At 45.0% G+C, this 14,721-nt stretch overlaps 1 protein-coding gene across 1 annotated transcript in view; it reads right to left on the bottom strand.

Annotated features, from left to right (window-relative positions):
• Positions 1 to 782: 782 nt before the first annotated feature.
• Positions 783 to 14,721, bottom strand: part of SPAG1 (sperm associated antigen 1) — a 91,747-nt gene continuing 77,808 nt past the window's right edge. Inside the window, exons 16-20 of the mRNA XM_021716337.1 lie at positions 11,324 to 11,456; positions 8,244 to 8,370; positions 3,923 to 4,087; positions 1,895 to 2,263; positions 783 to 1,791 (exon numbers count right to left, since the gene is read on the bottom strand). Coding sequence (XP_021572012.1) covers positions 1,660 to 1,791; positions 1,895 to 2,263; positions 3,923 to 4,087; positions 8,244 to 8,370; positions 11,324 to 11,456 — 926 coding nt within the window. The 3' untranslated portion in view covers positions 783 to 1,659. The remainder of the gene's footprint in view (positions 1,792 to 1,894; positions 2,264 to 3,922; positions 4,088 to 8,243; positions 8,371 to 11,323; positions 11,457 to 14,721) is intronic.

The following is a 14,721-nucleotide window of genomic DNA, read 5'->3' as shown; positions in this document are numbered from 1 at the left end:
AACTTTCATATTGCCCATGAACCAGAAATAGTAATGAGAGTCTCTTATATTGTATAAAACTTAGAAAGTATTTTTGTATATTATTTTACAACAAACATGTCAGCCCAGATCATATTTGCTGAACATTAAAAAATAAGCAAATTTAGACCGGGTGCAGTGGTTCAAGTCTATAATTTCAGCACTTTGGGAGACTGCCTGAGCCCATGGGCTCAAGACCAGCCTGGGCAACTTGGCGAGACTTCATCGCTACAATAAATCAAAAAATTAGCCCAGTGTGGTGGTACATGCCAGTAGTTCCAGCTACTTGGAAGGCTGAGGCGGAAGGATCCCCAGAGCCCAGCAGGTCGAGGCTGCAGTGGCCGGGAGCGGTCACTGCACTCCAGCCTGGGCGACAGAGTGGGACCTCATCTGTACAATAAATAAAAAAATTAGCCAGGCATGGTGTCACACACCTGTAGTCCTAGCTACTCGAGAGGCTGAGGTGGGAGAATAGCTTGAGCCTAGAAGGTCAAAGCTGCTGTGATTGTGTCACTGCACCCCAGCCTGGGTGACAGAGTGAGACTCCAACTCCAAAAAAAGAAAGAAAAATGACACAGTTTTGAAAGGTACTATTTACCCATGATTTTAAAATATTCTATAACTATAAAATATTAGATAAACTAATGAGTACAGAAATACAAAGTGAAATTAGCCTTTCATCTTCATTTCTATATGAATAAGAAAATGATCCAGAAAAGGGAAATTTACTATAGACTGCAGGAACAAATGACAGTACACTGATAGAGACTAAAATGCCTTTACTTTACCCAATTAAAAAGGAACTTTCAACATGGCGAGAACTCTTCACTCTCCTTTTTACAGTAAAGGAGTATCGTGACGAAAGAAGAAAATCAAAAACAAAAGGAGAGGGGCCATTTAAGGGACTAGGAAAAATATGGGAGTGATAATTCAAATATAAATGCAGGCTTAGTTTGCTTTTATATAGTGGGGTTTTTTCTTTAAGTAAGCAATATATAAAGGAAAGTTGCTTTTCAAAATCTAGTAAAAGGTGGTAGAAATTTTGGGCACTTTTTCTTCTTAGTTATTAGGCAGTTCTTCCAGTTAGAAAAGATAAAGTTTATAGCTCTAAATTAATAAACACAATTCATTTAATCATTTTATGTTATAAACGTCAGTGTCGCATTTCATTTTAACTGACTGTAATCCACATTTTACTAGTATAAAATGGGGTTTACCTTAGCAGAAAATAAGGTGATATAATAATCACCATTAATGACTTTTTACTTTTTAAAAAGAACATTCAAGAAATTCATTCCTATCAAACTTAAGAGGACTCCATTGGCCACACAACTCACAATTATAACAGGTGAGTTATTAAAAGAAAATGTATACTATAAATTAAAATGTATTTTGAACAATTTCCAAATATACTCATTAAATATACAAGTGTTGGCTCTGGTACGTAAGAACATATTTACAACTACTAAAAAAGAGACCACATAATATACATGTTCTACATATAAAAATACGTAAAATGTTTGCAGTCCGAAACAAGGGATCTTTTCTTAGCCAAGCTTTATCCATGCAGTTCTCTTACAACACCATCTCATCGCATCACTGGAACACACACGTGCATAGAAGTCCAGCAGGGATCTTGACTTAAAGCTCATACTGCCTTTTTAGGGCCTGTACCTCTTCTACAGTAAAATGGCTGTTTGGTGTGTCTGAAAGGTCATCAAATAGCTGTTCAATTTCCTCCTTCTGGCCCTTGCTCATTAGTGTCAACATCATCTAAAAGAAAGGGAAAAAAATTATATTAGCATAAATAACATTTCTAAGTGACAGAAACCCTAAAAAAAAATCAACATCTATCACACAATTCTTTGCCACTTACCTTAAACCTTTCTGCTTTACTCAGATATAAAAGATGCTGATACACCAATGAGGGATCTTTGCCAATGAGAGGACTTTTCAGAGACTGAATGAGGAGGAGGAAGGTATCCCCTTCAAGCTTGTTGCTCAGCAACACTGGCAAATCTTTCGGCGCAGTGGCGGCTAAAAGACGTGCACAGGCTTCTCTATCTTTCCTGGTACTGACAGCATTTATAACCTGGCCAAATTCATAGGCGTTATTAGGCTTGGAGAGGTGGAGTTTTATGGAGGATTCTGGGGGCTCACTGCTTTCGCTTCCCTTCCCAGAAGCAGGGTGGTCCGCAGAGACATCTGAGGTTATTTCAGGCTCCCCCTCATCGCTTTCGTTCACCTTCATGACAAAAAAAAATACACTGTGACAGTGAACCACAACCCCATGTCTACAAAAAAAAAATTTTTTTAATTACCCGAGTGTGGTGGCCCACGCCTGTAGTCCTAGCTACTTGGGAAGCTGAAGTGAGAGGATCGCTTGGGCTGTGATTGTGCCACTGCACTCCAGCCTGGGTGACAGACTGAGACCTCGACATAAATAAATAAAGGAAGGAGCCGGGTTTGGTGGCTCAGCCTGTAATCCCGCGCTCTGGGAGGCTGAGGTGAGTGAATCGCCTGAGCCCGCGGGTTCGAGACCCACCTGGGCAACTTGGTGAGACCTCATCTCTACAATAAATCAAAAAATCAGCTGGGCTCAGTGGCTCAGCCTGTAATCCCGTGACTTGGGAGGCTGAGGTGAGTGGATTGCCTGAGCCCACGGGTTCAAGACCCACCTGGGCAACTTGGCGAGACCTCATCTCTACAATAAATCAAAAATTAGCCGGGCGTAGTGGCACGTGCCTGTAGTTCCAGCTACTTGGAAGGCTGAGGCGGAAGGATCGCCGGAGCCCAGCAGGTCGAGGCTGCGGTGGCCGGGAGCGGCCACTGCACTCCAGTCTGGGCAACAGGGTGAGACTCCAACTCAAAAAAAAAAAATAAAAGGAAGGAAGGAGGGAAGAAAGCAATTTTATCCCTTTCTTACAATTTTAACAGAGAAGTTAACTTACTTAAATTCTCTCACAGATTCGTTTCTTATATTTAGTGGTAATGCCAAGACCATAAGTGGGATGCCATTAGCATCCAGGAAGGTACAGGTATTTACCCCCTGACATTCATCACTAATGACAAAGCAAAACAAATGACAAAGCAAAACATTTGAGTTATCTGAAGTCACAAGGCAGTTTCATCCTAAGGTAGTCCATAATCTCTGATGAGGCTGTCTTATTTCAGAGTACTAAAAAGGTCTGAATCGGCTGGGGTTGGTGGCTCAGCCTTTAATCCCAGCACTTTGGGAGGCCAAGGCGAGTGGACTGCCTGAGCCCACGGGTTCGAGACCCGCCTGGGCAACTTGGTGAGACCTTGTCTCTATAATAAATTTTTTAAAAAATCAGCTGGGTGTGGTAGCACGCGCCTGTAGTTCTGGCTACTTGGAAGGCTGAGGCGGAAGGATGGCCGGAGCCCAGCAGGTTGACACTGGGGTGGCCATGAGTGTGCAGCTGAGCTCCAGGCTGGGCGACGGAGTGAGAGTCTGACTCAAAAAAAAAAAAAAAGGTGGGGTCAATCCAGAGAATCTCCACAGGGTGCGCCTTGCAGGGCCCCTGCATCTAAACTGTCCCGTCAGGATCCTCCAGGTCCACCCTGAAGCAAAGCTCAGGGGCCCCAGGCTCCCTTTGCACTCTGGGAGGAAGCAGCTCAGCTCTGGCCAGAGGGAGGGGGCCAAGAAAAGAAGGACTGCAGCAAGCAGCCTCCAGTTCAGCCAGGGGCCCATGCAGGGAAACAGAATCGTACCTTATTAAGGCAAAGAAGAAGCTGTGTCTTTGTAACGGGTTGAAATACTTTCACTGATTATCAGAATACAAACACAAACTTTTAAATGCTTTAGAACTCACAGGACCATGACCTTCAAATCCAGCCTAAGATCCCCAAAAGAATACTTTCAAAGATAATCAAATACAAATACCTCTTGAATCTCAATTTTCCTTCTCTCCTTTTCTTTGTTGAATGATGCTGTATTATCCTTATCATTAAGGAATCTGGTTACCTCTTCCAGTTCCATCTTTGCCTCAACAATATTTGGGTCTAGTAGGAGAACTTTGTGGAGATCAGTTAAGCTTTTCTGATAATTCTGTAAGAAAGAAGACAGAGAACATGATTTTCATAAATAAAAGAAGGGGCCTAGGTGAGCCCGGGTGGGAGGGGGCCTGATGAAGTGAGTTGTGCAGTGTGTGCAGGGTCACTACTCGTACTGCTCTTATAAAACAGGCCTGGGGGGTGAGCGTGCAACTCAAATATGAGAATCATGACACAGTGAACATGTGCCACAGAAGAGCGAGCACCGAATCTGGAGCTGGCAAACTCAAGTTCAATTCCGTATTAACACAACCCTGCCCAGTCCTTCACACATGACAGGCCCTTGCTCCTGAATGAATGAATGAATGAAAGGATGAACATCACATGAGCACCTACTGAGGCAGGGAGCATCCCCCCCCAAGCCTAATAAAATGAGGGCCTTCCCAGGAAGAAAAAGGGCCCTCCTAGTACAGTAAGATAAAAGCCTTTCCAGAATAGATGAAAGAGTCTTTCTAGCACCATAAGAGCTTTCTTAGAAAGATTTATGTTAGAAAGGACTTTAGCCCCCAATCTGAAGTGCGCATGTGTAACTCCGCTGAAACCTTGAGCTGTGAAATACCCAGTTAGACTGTATGTTACTAATAGGTAAGTCTCATCGGGGGGACAAAGAAGCTAAAAATGTATAAAAGGAAATGCCCCCCTGTGCTCGGGGCTCAGTATTTGAATGTGAATTCACTGGGCCCCAGTGCCGGCACAAATAAATGCTGCTTCCTGGCAAAGAAGACGTGGTATCCAGTCTCTTTCTGTGAAATCCTGCCATACTACTAGTGCTCAAAGTTAAACAAAGTCCTACTTAACCTTTCTGGGCTTCAGATCATCTTTAAAACAAGGATAACAAAAGCTCTATTCAAATGTTTACAAGCCTGTACCAAGGAATACATTATTAAATAACACATGAGTGTTTAAACCTACACAGTGCTATGCCAATGGTAGTTATTATAATACTCCTGTTTCATAAACTGCTTCAAAGTTGTTCACTCTTCAAAACAGGCCAGAATCAACATTTACTCTTCCCCGAGAGTCAGACAATACATTGGAGAAGTTGAGGAGAAAGAAAGGGACTCTAAGTTTAATGAGACACGACCACAGACTCTGGTAGCAGAGGCGGACGCCACAGGATCAGGCCACAGGATCGGTCTGCTGTGACAAGCTATGTTCTAGAACTACAGACTAGGCCCATATTTTGATCAAACCAACGCGTGAGGAGGCAAAACTACAATGATGTGTAACCTCTCTAAGTATTCACAGCACAGCAGTAACAGCATGCACCGGGGCTGAGCCACAGGGAAGCTAAGCTCGTGGCTATGTGGCATTTCCGGGGGACCTGGCTGTAATGCCACAGCCCTTCTCCCTCCCCCCACAGCAACACACCAAAGCAAGAGTGACGTACTTAAACGGAAAACCTTAAATCTGTTCTAATCTAGGAAAAAGACACATTATTCACAAACCATAGTACATTATGTACTATTAGTAACAAATCTCCACATACCACTGTCTTACAACAGCACTGTTGCAACTCACAAGGGAAAAACGTGACATTGTATTTACAGCCTAAGTGTTCTAGGCAGAACCGCACAAAAAGACCAGGGAGAGGGGCCAGAGGGCAAGTGGAAGTCAGGAAAGCCAACTCTTACCATTCTGAGCATTTTACAAGTATTACTTTGCTCTCACAATAAACATTACCATTTATTCTTCCCGTTTCTAAAATGAAGAAACTGTGGCCTAAAGAAGTTATCCATGAGCCAGGCTCGGTGGCTCAGCCTGTAATCCCGCGCCTTTAGGAGGCTGAGGTGAGTGGATTGCCTGAGCCCGCGGGTTCGAGACCCACCTGGGCAACTTGGCAAGACCTCATCTCTACAGTAAATCAAAAAATCAGCCGGGTGTGGCAGCGCACGCCTATAATTCCGGCTACTCGGAAGGCTGAGGCGGAAGGATCGCCGGAGCCCAGCAGGTCGAGGCTGCGGTGGCCGGGAGCGGCCACTGCACTCCAGTCTGGGCGAAAGAGTGAGGCTCCAACTCAAAAAAGAAAACAAAACAAAACAAAACCAACCAAAGCTCTAAGGAAAGCAGTGTCCGCGGGGAGCCGCTGGCCGGGCACCTGCTGTGCACTGTGCCCCATGCCATGTCTTCATTATAGTTGCTGAGCAAGCAGGCCCAGGTGTGAGTTCTGACTCGCTTGAAAAGCAGCTGTAGCCTTTGAAGATCCTGAAATTAAATTCACTTGGCACACACCTCAAAAGACTGGACATACAAATCAAGTGATACAAAAATCAAACGAGAAAAACAAGCCACCAGCCTCATAATGTGGGATAGGATTACTCAAATTTGAGATTATCCTTCTGCCTCATAACACAATCTCTAGGATTCATTCCAAGAAAATATACAATTCCAGTCTTTCAGCCGAGGCGAGGGGATTGCCTGAGTCCAAGGGTTTGAGAAAAGAAAAAAAAAATCCCAGCCTTTCAGTCAGCCATCCAGGTTCACAGTCAGGCAGCCAATATGAGTGAAACGTGCTCTAGAAGTCTGAACACACATCAGCTTATGAGTCATGCGGCTCCACCCTCATTTACCCAAATCCACTCAGTTCAAAGAGTAAACTGTGAAGGAGTCTCTTTTAATTCATGGTGCCACATACCATCTAGACAATCTTTACAGCCAGGCTTGGTGGCTCAGCCTGTAATCCCGCCCCTTTGGGAGGCTGAGGTGAGTCAATTACCTGAGCCCGCGGGTTCAAGACCCACCTGGGCAACTCGGTGAGACCTCATCTCTACAATAAATCAAAAAATCAGCCGGGCGTGGTAGCGCATGCCTGTAATTCCAGCTACTCGGAAGGCGGAGGTGGAAGGATCACCGGAGCCCAGCAGGCGAGGCTGCGGTGGCCCGGAGCGGCCACTGCACTCCAGTCCGGGCGACCGAGTGAGACTCCAACTCAAAAAAAAAAAAAAAATTAGCCAGGCATGGAGGCACACACCTGTGGATCCAGCTACCTGGAAGCCTGAGGCAGAAGGATTGCCTGAGTCCAGCAAGTTAAGGCTGAGGTAGCCATGTGTGCCACTGCACTCCAGCCTGGGTGACAAAGTGAGTCTCTGACTCAAAACAAACAAACAAATAAACAAAAAATCTATTTCAGGAAATGCCATTTTCTAATATGTTTTGGTTTTTCCTTGTGTTGTTAATATGTGAATGTTCATCAGGATTTCTCTGCAGAAGAATCTGCACAAAGAAAAGTGCAAGGCCAGGCATGGTGGCTCAAGCCTATAATCCCAGCACTTTGGGAGGCCGAGGTGAGGGGATTGCCTGAGCTCACGGTTCGAGAACAGCCTGGGCAACTTGGTGGAGCCTCATCTCTACAATAAATCAAAAAATTATCAGCCCTGGAAACTTGGCAAGACCTCATCTCTACTATAAATTTTTTAAAAATTAGCCAGGTGTGGTGGCACATGCCTGTAATTCCAGCTGCTTGGAAGGCTGAGGCACAAGGATTGTCTGAACCTAGCAGGTCAAGGCTGCGGTGGCCGTGAGTGTGCCACTGCACTCCAGTCTGGGTGACAGAGTGAGACTCCTACTTAAAAAAAAAAAAAGAAAGAAAAGCGCAATTATATAGTATTCTCTTTCTTCTAAACGAATGCTGTGGTTTTCTTAGAGAATAACGCCATTCTGTGGACAACCCTGCCATCTGGGCTTAAGGCCCAGATCACTATAAGCTTTCGAATCTCTAACATGTCTCAGCCAGCTTCCACTGGGTGACCCATCTTCCATTCAGATGCTTCCTCCCACCCACGCTCCAACCCCAACCCTTGCTGGAGGAGCCAGAGGCACTGCTAGTGGCTTTCAGTAATTCAGTAACAAACCTTCCCATCCCTTAGAGGGAACCTATTATAACTAACAATGCTTCCTAGAAAATTAGAGACAAAATCATAATTTTGAGCTGGAAGGAGTCTTAGGAATTACCTAGTTCCACATTATAGTTAGGGGCGGTATGTGAAGCCTACTCCAAGGTTTTAGAACCAATCAGCATAGTACTAGGATAAAACACCAGAAGAATCGCTCCCATTTCGTGACTCTGAGGTTTGTGTTCATGGAAACCACGAACTTTGGTTCTTGGTTCGCTCAGAACCAAGGTTTCTATATTACAACGAAGACGTCCTCACCTGGAGCCCTTTATGCGCCAGTGCCCGTCTGTAGCACGCTTTCACATTCCCGTCATCTAGCTGAAGCGCCTGGTCACAGTCCTGCTTTGCCTCGTCAAACTGGCACAGCTTCAGGTAACAGAGAGCTCTGGCATAATGTAATGAAACTGAGTATTACGAAAGGCAAAGGTCGTGTATCTGTAAGTTTAGACAGCTAAGAAAACCCAGAAAGTAGCTCCGTAAGGCTGTTTCTACACCACAACTGTTGCAACTGAAACCACACATTTGATTCGAATTAGGGCTCCCTTGCTGTGCATGAAAGTATGGCATTGGGGAGACAACTGCAGACAAAATGCAGACACAACTCTCTAGGAAGACGCAGTCTAATGTAGGAGACGGGCCATTCAAATAAGCAAACACCAGAAAACCTGCGCAAGATGTTCTGGGAGCACACAGTTGGGAACACAGCAGACCTAGTGGGGCTGAGGCGAGGGGCGCAGCAGTCAGGAAGACTTCCCCGAAGCAGAGGCATTGGGAAGTTGAAACCCAGAGTGTGAAGGGAGAATTATCCAGTGCCAAAGCACTGGGTTGAGAGAGTTAAGATGAAGGCAGGGGAGACTGGAGGTCCAGTATGTGCACGGACCTGTGGTGCTCTTGATGAGGTAAGAGAAGCTCTAGGCTGGGCTCGGTGGCTTCCGCTTGTAATTCCAGCGCTTTGAGAGACCAAGGCAAGAGGATTCCTTGAGCCCAGGAGTTTGAGACCAGCCTGGGCAAAACAGAGAGACCCTGTCTCTACAAAAAACAAAAACAAAAAACTAGCCATGCATGGTGGTGCACACCTGTAGTCCCACCTACTTAGGAGGCGGAAGCAGGAGGATTGCTTGAGCCCAGGAGGTTGAGGCTCTGGTGATCCATGATCATAGCACTGCACTCAAGCCTGGGTGACAGAATAGACTCTGACTCCAAAGAAAAAAAGAAAAAAGAAAGAAAGAAAAGTTCCAAATGGAGTATAGGGATGAAGCTGGAATAATCGGCAGGCCAGCTCACAAAGGGCCCTGTAAATCATGACTGGGAAGTTGAGCTTTATTTACCCTGAGCTTCACAGAAGTCCACTCAAGCGTTTTTAACAGAGGCTTACACATTCGCCATGTTTAGACAGATCACTCTAGCTTCAACTTGGGAGAATGGGATGAGAGGGAACAAGGCTGCACAGGGACACCACGGAAGGTGCTGCAGACATCTGGGAGGATATGACAGTAGCCCAGAGCAGGGAGTGACGGTGGGTGTGGACAAAAAGTCGCATTGGAGAGGGCCTTGGATTTAGAAAAGAGGACCACCAAGCATGCTGGCTGACTGGAAGAGGGAGGTCAGGGATGACAACAGCCATAGGTGCGTAGGGACAGATTGGGAGACAGCATCATAAGGTGGTGAATGGCGCTGGAGAAAGAGCAGAATAGTCCCGAGAGTATGTCGCAAAAAAATGGATCTAGACCTTTGGAATCCAAAAACATCAAGGAAGGAAAAGCCTAGAGAGGGAGGAGAGGACAAGGCAATGGGCTGTCTGCTACCACCGCCAAGGGGACAAGGGATCTTGATGGAAAACCGGAAACCCAAGAGGCCAATAAAGCAGAGGCTGGACAGGACAAGAGCAGAGAATTATCTGTTGTATTTAGTGACATTTTAGGCAAAAAGGCTGCCAATACACTTTCACCATGTTCTGTATAGCTATCTTTCATCATGTGGTAATGATGGCACCCAAGTCACATTCTCGAATAATCTGCCCACTGCTACTGTACTCTATAAGATACTGGGTCCTTTCCTCAGTACTTTAGAAGAAAAAGGGCATGGCTGGGCACAGTGGCTCACGCCTATAATCCCAGCACTTTGGGAGGCCAAGGTGAATGGACTGCCTGAGCCCATGGGTTTGAGACCAGGACTGCCTGAAACCAGCCTGGGCAACTTGGCGAGACCTCATCTCTACAATAAATCAAAAAATTAGCCGGGCATGGTAACACGTGGTGGCTACTTGGAAGGCTGCAGGGGAAGGATCACCTGGGCCCAGCAGGTTGAGGCTGTCCACTGCCCTCCAGCCTGGATGACAGAGTGAGACGCCCATTCAAAAAAAAAAAAAAAAAAAAAGGAAGAAGAAGAAAAAGGACATCATGCCATAAGACACTGTTTTGAAAGGCCATTGACTCCTGCTCCCTCCATGCTGGGCAGTGCCCAGGCTTAGCTAGCTACTAGATAGCCAGAAATGCCCACTTGGAGCAGCATCAGTAGCCTGTGGGAACCCGGTAACACAGACTATGTCAGGCCTCCCATCCCACCCACACTCATGTCCCCAGTCTCTCCAGAACTCCCATGGCCCCAACTCCTTCAGAAACACTCATCGTTGGGCACGGTGGCTCAGGCCTGTAATCCCAGACTTTGAGAGACCAAGGCGAGAGGATTACCTGAGTCCAGGGGTTTAAGACTAGCCTGGGCAACTTGGCAAGACCTTGTCTCTACAATAAATCAAAAAATTAGTTGGGCATGGTGGTGTGTGCCTGTGTCCAGTGCCACTGCACTCCAGCCTGGGCGACGGAGTGAGACTCCAACTCAAAAAAAAAAAAAGAAAAGAAACACTCACCTAGGACAACTCAATATATAATAAATTCCTAGAACCATGACCCAAAACTTTGGTGATTAATTTTATCAATTAATTTTTAAAAATTATTTAAAATAATTGTTTTCTGCCGGGCTCAGTGGCTCAGTCTGTAATCCCGCACCTTTGGGAGGCTGAGGTGAGTGGATTGCCTGAGCCCATGGGTCCGAGACCCGCCTGGGCAGGCGAGACCTCATCTCTACAATAAATAAAAAAAATTAGCCAGGCGTGGTAGCATGCGCCTGTAGTTCCAGGTACTTGGAAGGCTGAGGCGGAAGGATCACCAGCGCCCAGCAGGTCAAGGCTGCGGTGGCCGGGAGTGGCCATTGCACTCCAGTCTGGGCGACAGTGAGACACCAACTCAAAAAAAAATAAAAATAAATAAAATTAATAAAATAAAATAACTGTTTTCTAATAATTAAAACATAAGGAACATATAAAATCACAAAGAACTTGCCTGTTTGTATATATGGCACATTCCTTGTTGTTAATCTTTAAGCATTCACTGTATTTACTAAGGGCATCTTTATAGTTTTTGTCTTTCACACATTGATTTCCTTCTTCCTTCAGGGTCTTAAACCTTTTTTCATCTGTGCAACAACAACAACAAAAAGCAGTCAATATGAATACCTCTATAAAATCTTAAGTACAGCTATAAGTATATCTTCTTTTAGCTGGACAGGGTGGCACATGCCTATAGTTCCTGCTACTTGGAAGACTGAGGAGGAAGTTCACCTGAGTCCAGCAGGTCAATGCTATGGTGACCAAGAGCATGCCACTGCCTCCAGCCTGGGTGACAGAGTGAGACCCCAACACACACACACACACACACACACACACACACACACACACACACACACACACAATCTTCTCTTGCAAATTAACTTGCCAATACACCATGCAGAGCTAGAGTCTAAATGAAACAAAACTTGGTAGACAAACTTCAAAGCTAAACTGGCTATACGTAAAAATAATATAATTATGACACTATTTTTTATGATCAAATTAGAAAATAAAAATATAAGTAATTCTGTTGTTTTATCCATATTGGCATGCCTCCTATTCTCTGTTGGAATTCTCAAGACAGTACCAGAAGCCAGACCACCTTAGAGATGGAGAGACTCAAGCCCAACAAGGCAACCAGGACATGAGTGACAATATGATGGGAGCTTGAGTCTCAAGAATGGCTGCTCATCTGAACCTGCAAGTCTCATTATGCTTCCTGTCATCTCAGTCTTCGCTGCTTCCTATAGCACTTCCACAACAGTACAAGGCACTTTAGGTCTTTGGTCAAGCTTATGATATGAGGATACAAATATCTATTCAGCTCAATAGCTATTTCAGAAATAATGAACAAACAAATTGCTTCAAGTCTGAGTGAATATCTATCTAGCACCCCAAGTTTCCTTGGGAAATCACATGTCTTCTACTCTCTGCTCCTAAGGTTTAGGAAAGCAAACCCCACCACAGCTCTAATCTTGAGATTATCATTGTTTTACTAACCAGTATGTTATAGTCCTGCGGCCACAATAATCCAATTGGTCAGGGTGGGGCTATGAGAGCCAATAAAATTTTTGTGGCAGATTCTTATAGAGTAATTCTTGCTCTTTTTTCTGGGATTTGAGACTAAAAGGAGGAGCTCTTTTGCCCTCTTGTGGAAGGAGAGTCTGTTTGAGAATGGGGCTGACAGAGCCAAGGAGAGGCTAAGACGGAGAGCTGAGAAGAGCCTCCGAGTCCTGAATCCAGCTATCCCTGCAGCTACTTCACCTGTGATGTGTCAACAGTGAGGAATCATGAACAGATTTTTGCTTAAGGCATTAAGAGCTGGGCTTTCTGTTATTTGCAGTCAAAAAGCTCCAACTGTGTATTACCAGAATTACAGACTACTCCTATAATCTTGCCGGCTGAGCCCCTGCTCAGAATTGATGTCTACCTTCCTAAGGGGATCTTAGGAGTCATTTAGCTATAACCTCCTCCCACCCCATTCAGTCCAGGTATTCAGGGGAAGCTGACCCCACTGATCAGAACACTCTCATCAACTGGTGTGGGGTGTTTTCTCACTAAAGACTTTGGCCCAGGGATGGACACCTGGACCAATTCAGGCCAACAGAGTAAAAGACACACAAGTTTGGGCTCTGGGGTAACATATTTCCTTAGTTTTCAATTAATTTCACCAAAAGCAATGGTGTCTCTTCCCTTTGGACATCCATATGTGCAGATGTGAAGGCTAAAACTGCTCCACTTCTATTGTTTCTAGCTCTAGGCTGTGTCCTAACAAGCTGAGCCTGATTTTAGAGCCTGTCTAGGTTCTTTCAGTTAAATGAGTTAATATCTTCCCTTACAGTTAACCAACAGTTTTTCTGTTACATGCAACCAGAGTTTTCAAACACACATAAAGCAGCAAAATTTTAAGTTTTAATCCCTCACTTTGGGAGGCTGAGGCAAGTGGACTGCCTGAGCCCGAGTGTTCGAGACCAGCCCAGGCAATTGGTGAGACCACATCTCTACAATAAAATAAAATTTTTTTAAAAATTTAGGTTTCAAACCTATGTAATAACTTTACCATATGGAGTATTTATTAAGCATCCAAGCCAGATGCAATGGCTCATGCCTGTAATCCCACTTTGGGAGGCGGAGGCAAGAAGATTGCCTGAATCCAGGGGCTCGAGATCAGCCTGAACAACTTGGCAAGATCTCATCTCTACAATAAATCAAAAAATTAGCCAGGCATGGTGGCACATGCCTATAGTCCCAGGTACTTGGAAGGCTGACATGAAAGGATCGCCTGAGCCTAGCAGGTCAAGGCTGTGGTGGCCATGACTGCACTCCAGCCTGGGCAACAGAGTGAGACTCTGACTCCAAAAAAAAAAAAAAAAAAAAAGGGCAACCCCTTTAGGTTCCCTCCCACTGAGGGAGCTTTTCTGTCCTCTCAATAAATCCTACTTTCAAAAATAAAAAAATCCATAAGTTAAATTTTAAAATAAACCTTTAAATTCTGCAATCTAAAAATCTGATAAATGTAGTAAATTTATAATATAAACTTGGAATGCAAATGATAATCTGACTTGTACCTCTGTACAAACTATATATAATATTAGCTAAACCTTTTTTTTTTTTTTTTTTTTGAGTTGAAGTCTCACTCTGTCGCCCAGACTGGAGTACAGTGGCACGCTCCCAGCCACAACAGCTTCGACCTGCTGGACTCTGGTGATCCTTCCACCTAGGCCTTCCAAGTAGCCGGAAATACAGGAGCGCGCTACCATGCCTGGCTAATTTTTGATTTATTGTAGAGACGAGGTCTCACCAAGCTGCCCGAGCTGATCTTGAACCCACAGGCTCAGGCAATCCACTCGCCCTGGCCTCCCAAAGTGCTGGGATTATAGGCTGAGTCACCGAACCTGGTCAGCTAAATTTTCAAGTTTTACTTCAAATCACAGACTACTTCTGCTTATGTTTCATGTTTCAAAAGATCTCACACAATGGGATCAAATGATACTTCCCCTGAATCCTGGCATATAAACCGTAAAATAGAATAGCACAGAAGATTTACCCCCAATTTGCTGAAAAACTTTCCTCAAGCTTTTATCCTACAGTGTTTTGTTTTGTTTTGTTTTTTTGAGTTGGAGTTTCACTCTGTTGCCCAGGCTGGAGTGCAGTGGCACATTCCCAGCCACCTCAGCCTTCCAAGGAGCCAGAACTATAGGTGCATGCTACCACGCTCAGCTGACTAATTGTAGAGACAAAGTCTCACCATATTGCCCAGGCTGGTCTTGAACTCGCGGGGTCAGGCAATCCTCTCGCCTTGGGCCTCCCAAAGTGCTGGGATTATAGGCTTGAGCCACTGCGCCCGGCCTT

The sequence above is a fragment of the Carlito syrichta genome, unplaced genomic scaffold (genome assembly GCF_000164805.1).
Source record: "Carlito syrichta isolate Samal-C Ts95f unplaced genomic scaffold, Tarsius_syrichta-2.0.1 Scaffold308755, whole genome shotgun sequence".
NCBI classification, from domain to species: domain Eukaryota; kingdom Metazoa; phylum Chordata; class Mammalia; order Primates; family Tarsiidae; genus Carlito; species Carlito syrichta.
The sequence above is the reverse complement of the archived record's forward strand: the minus strand, read 5'-3'. Positions and strand labels throughout refer to the sequence as shown.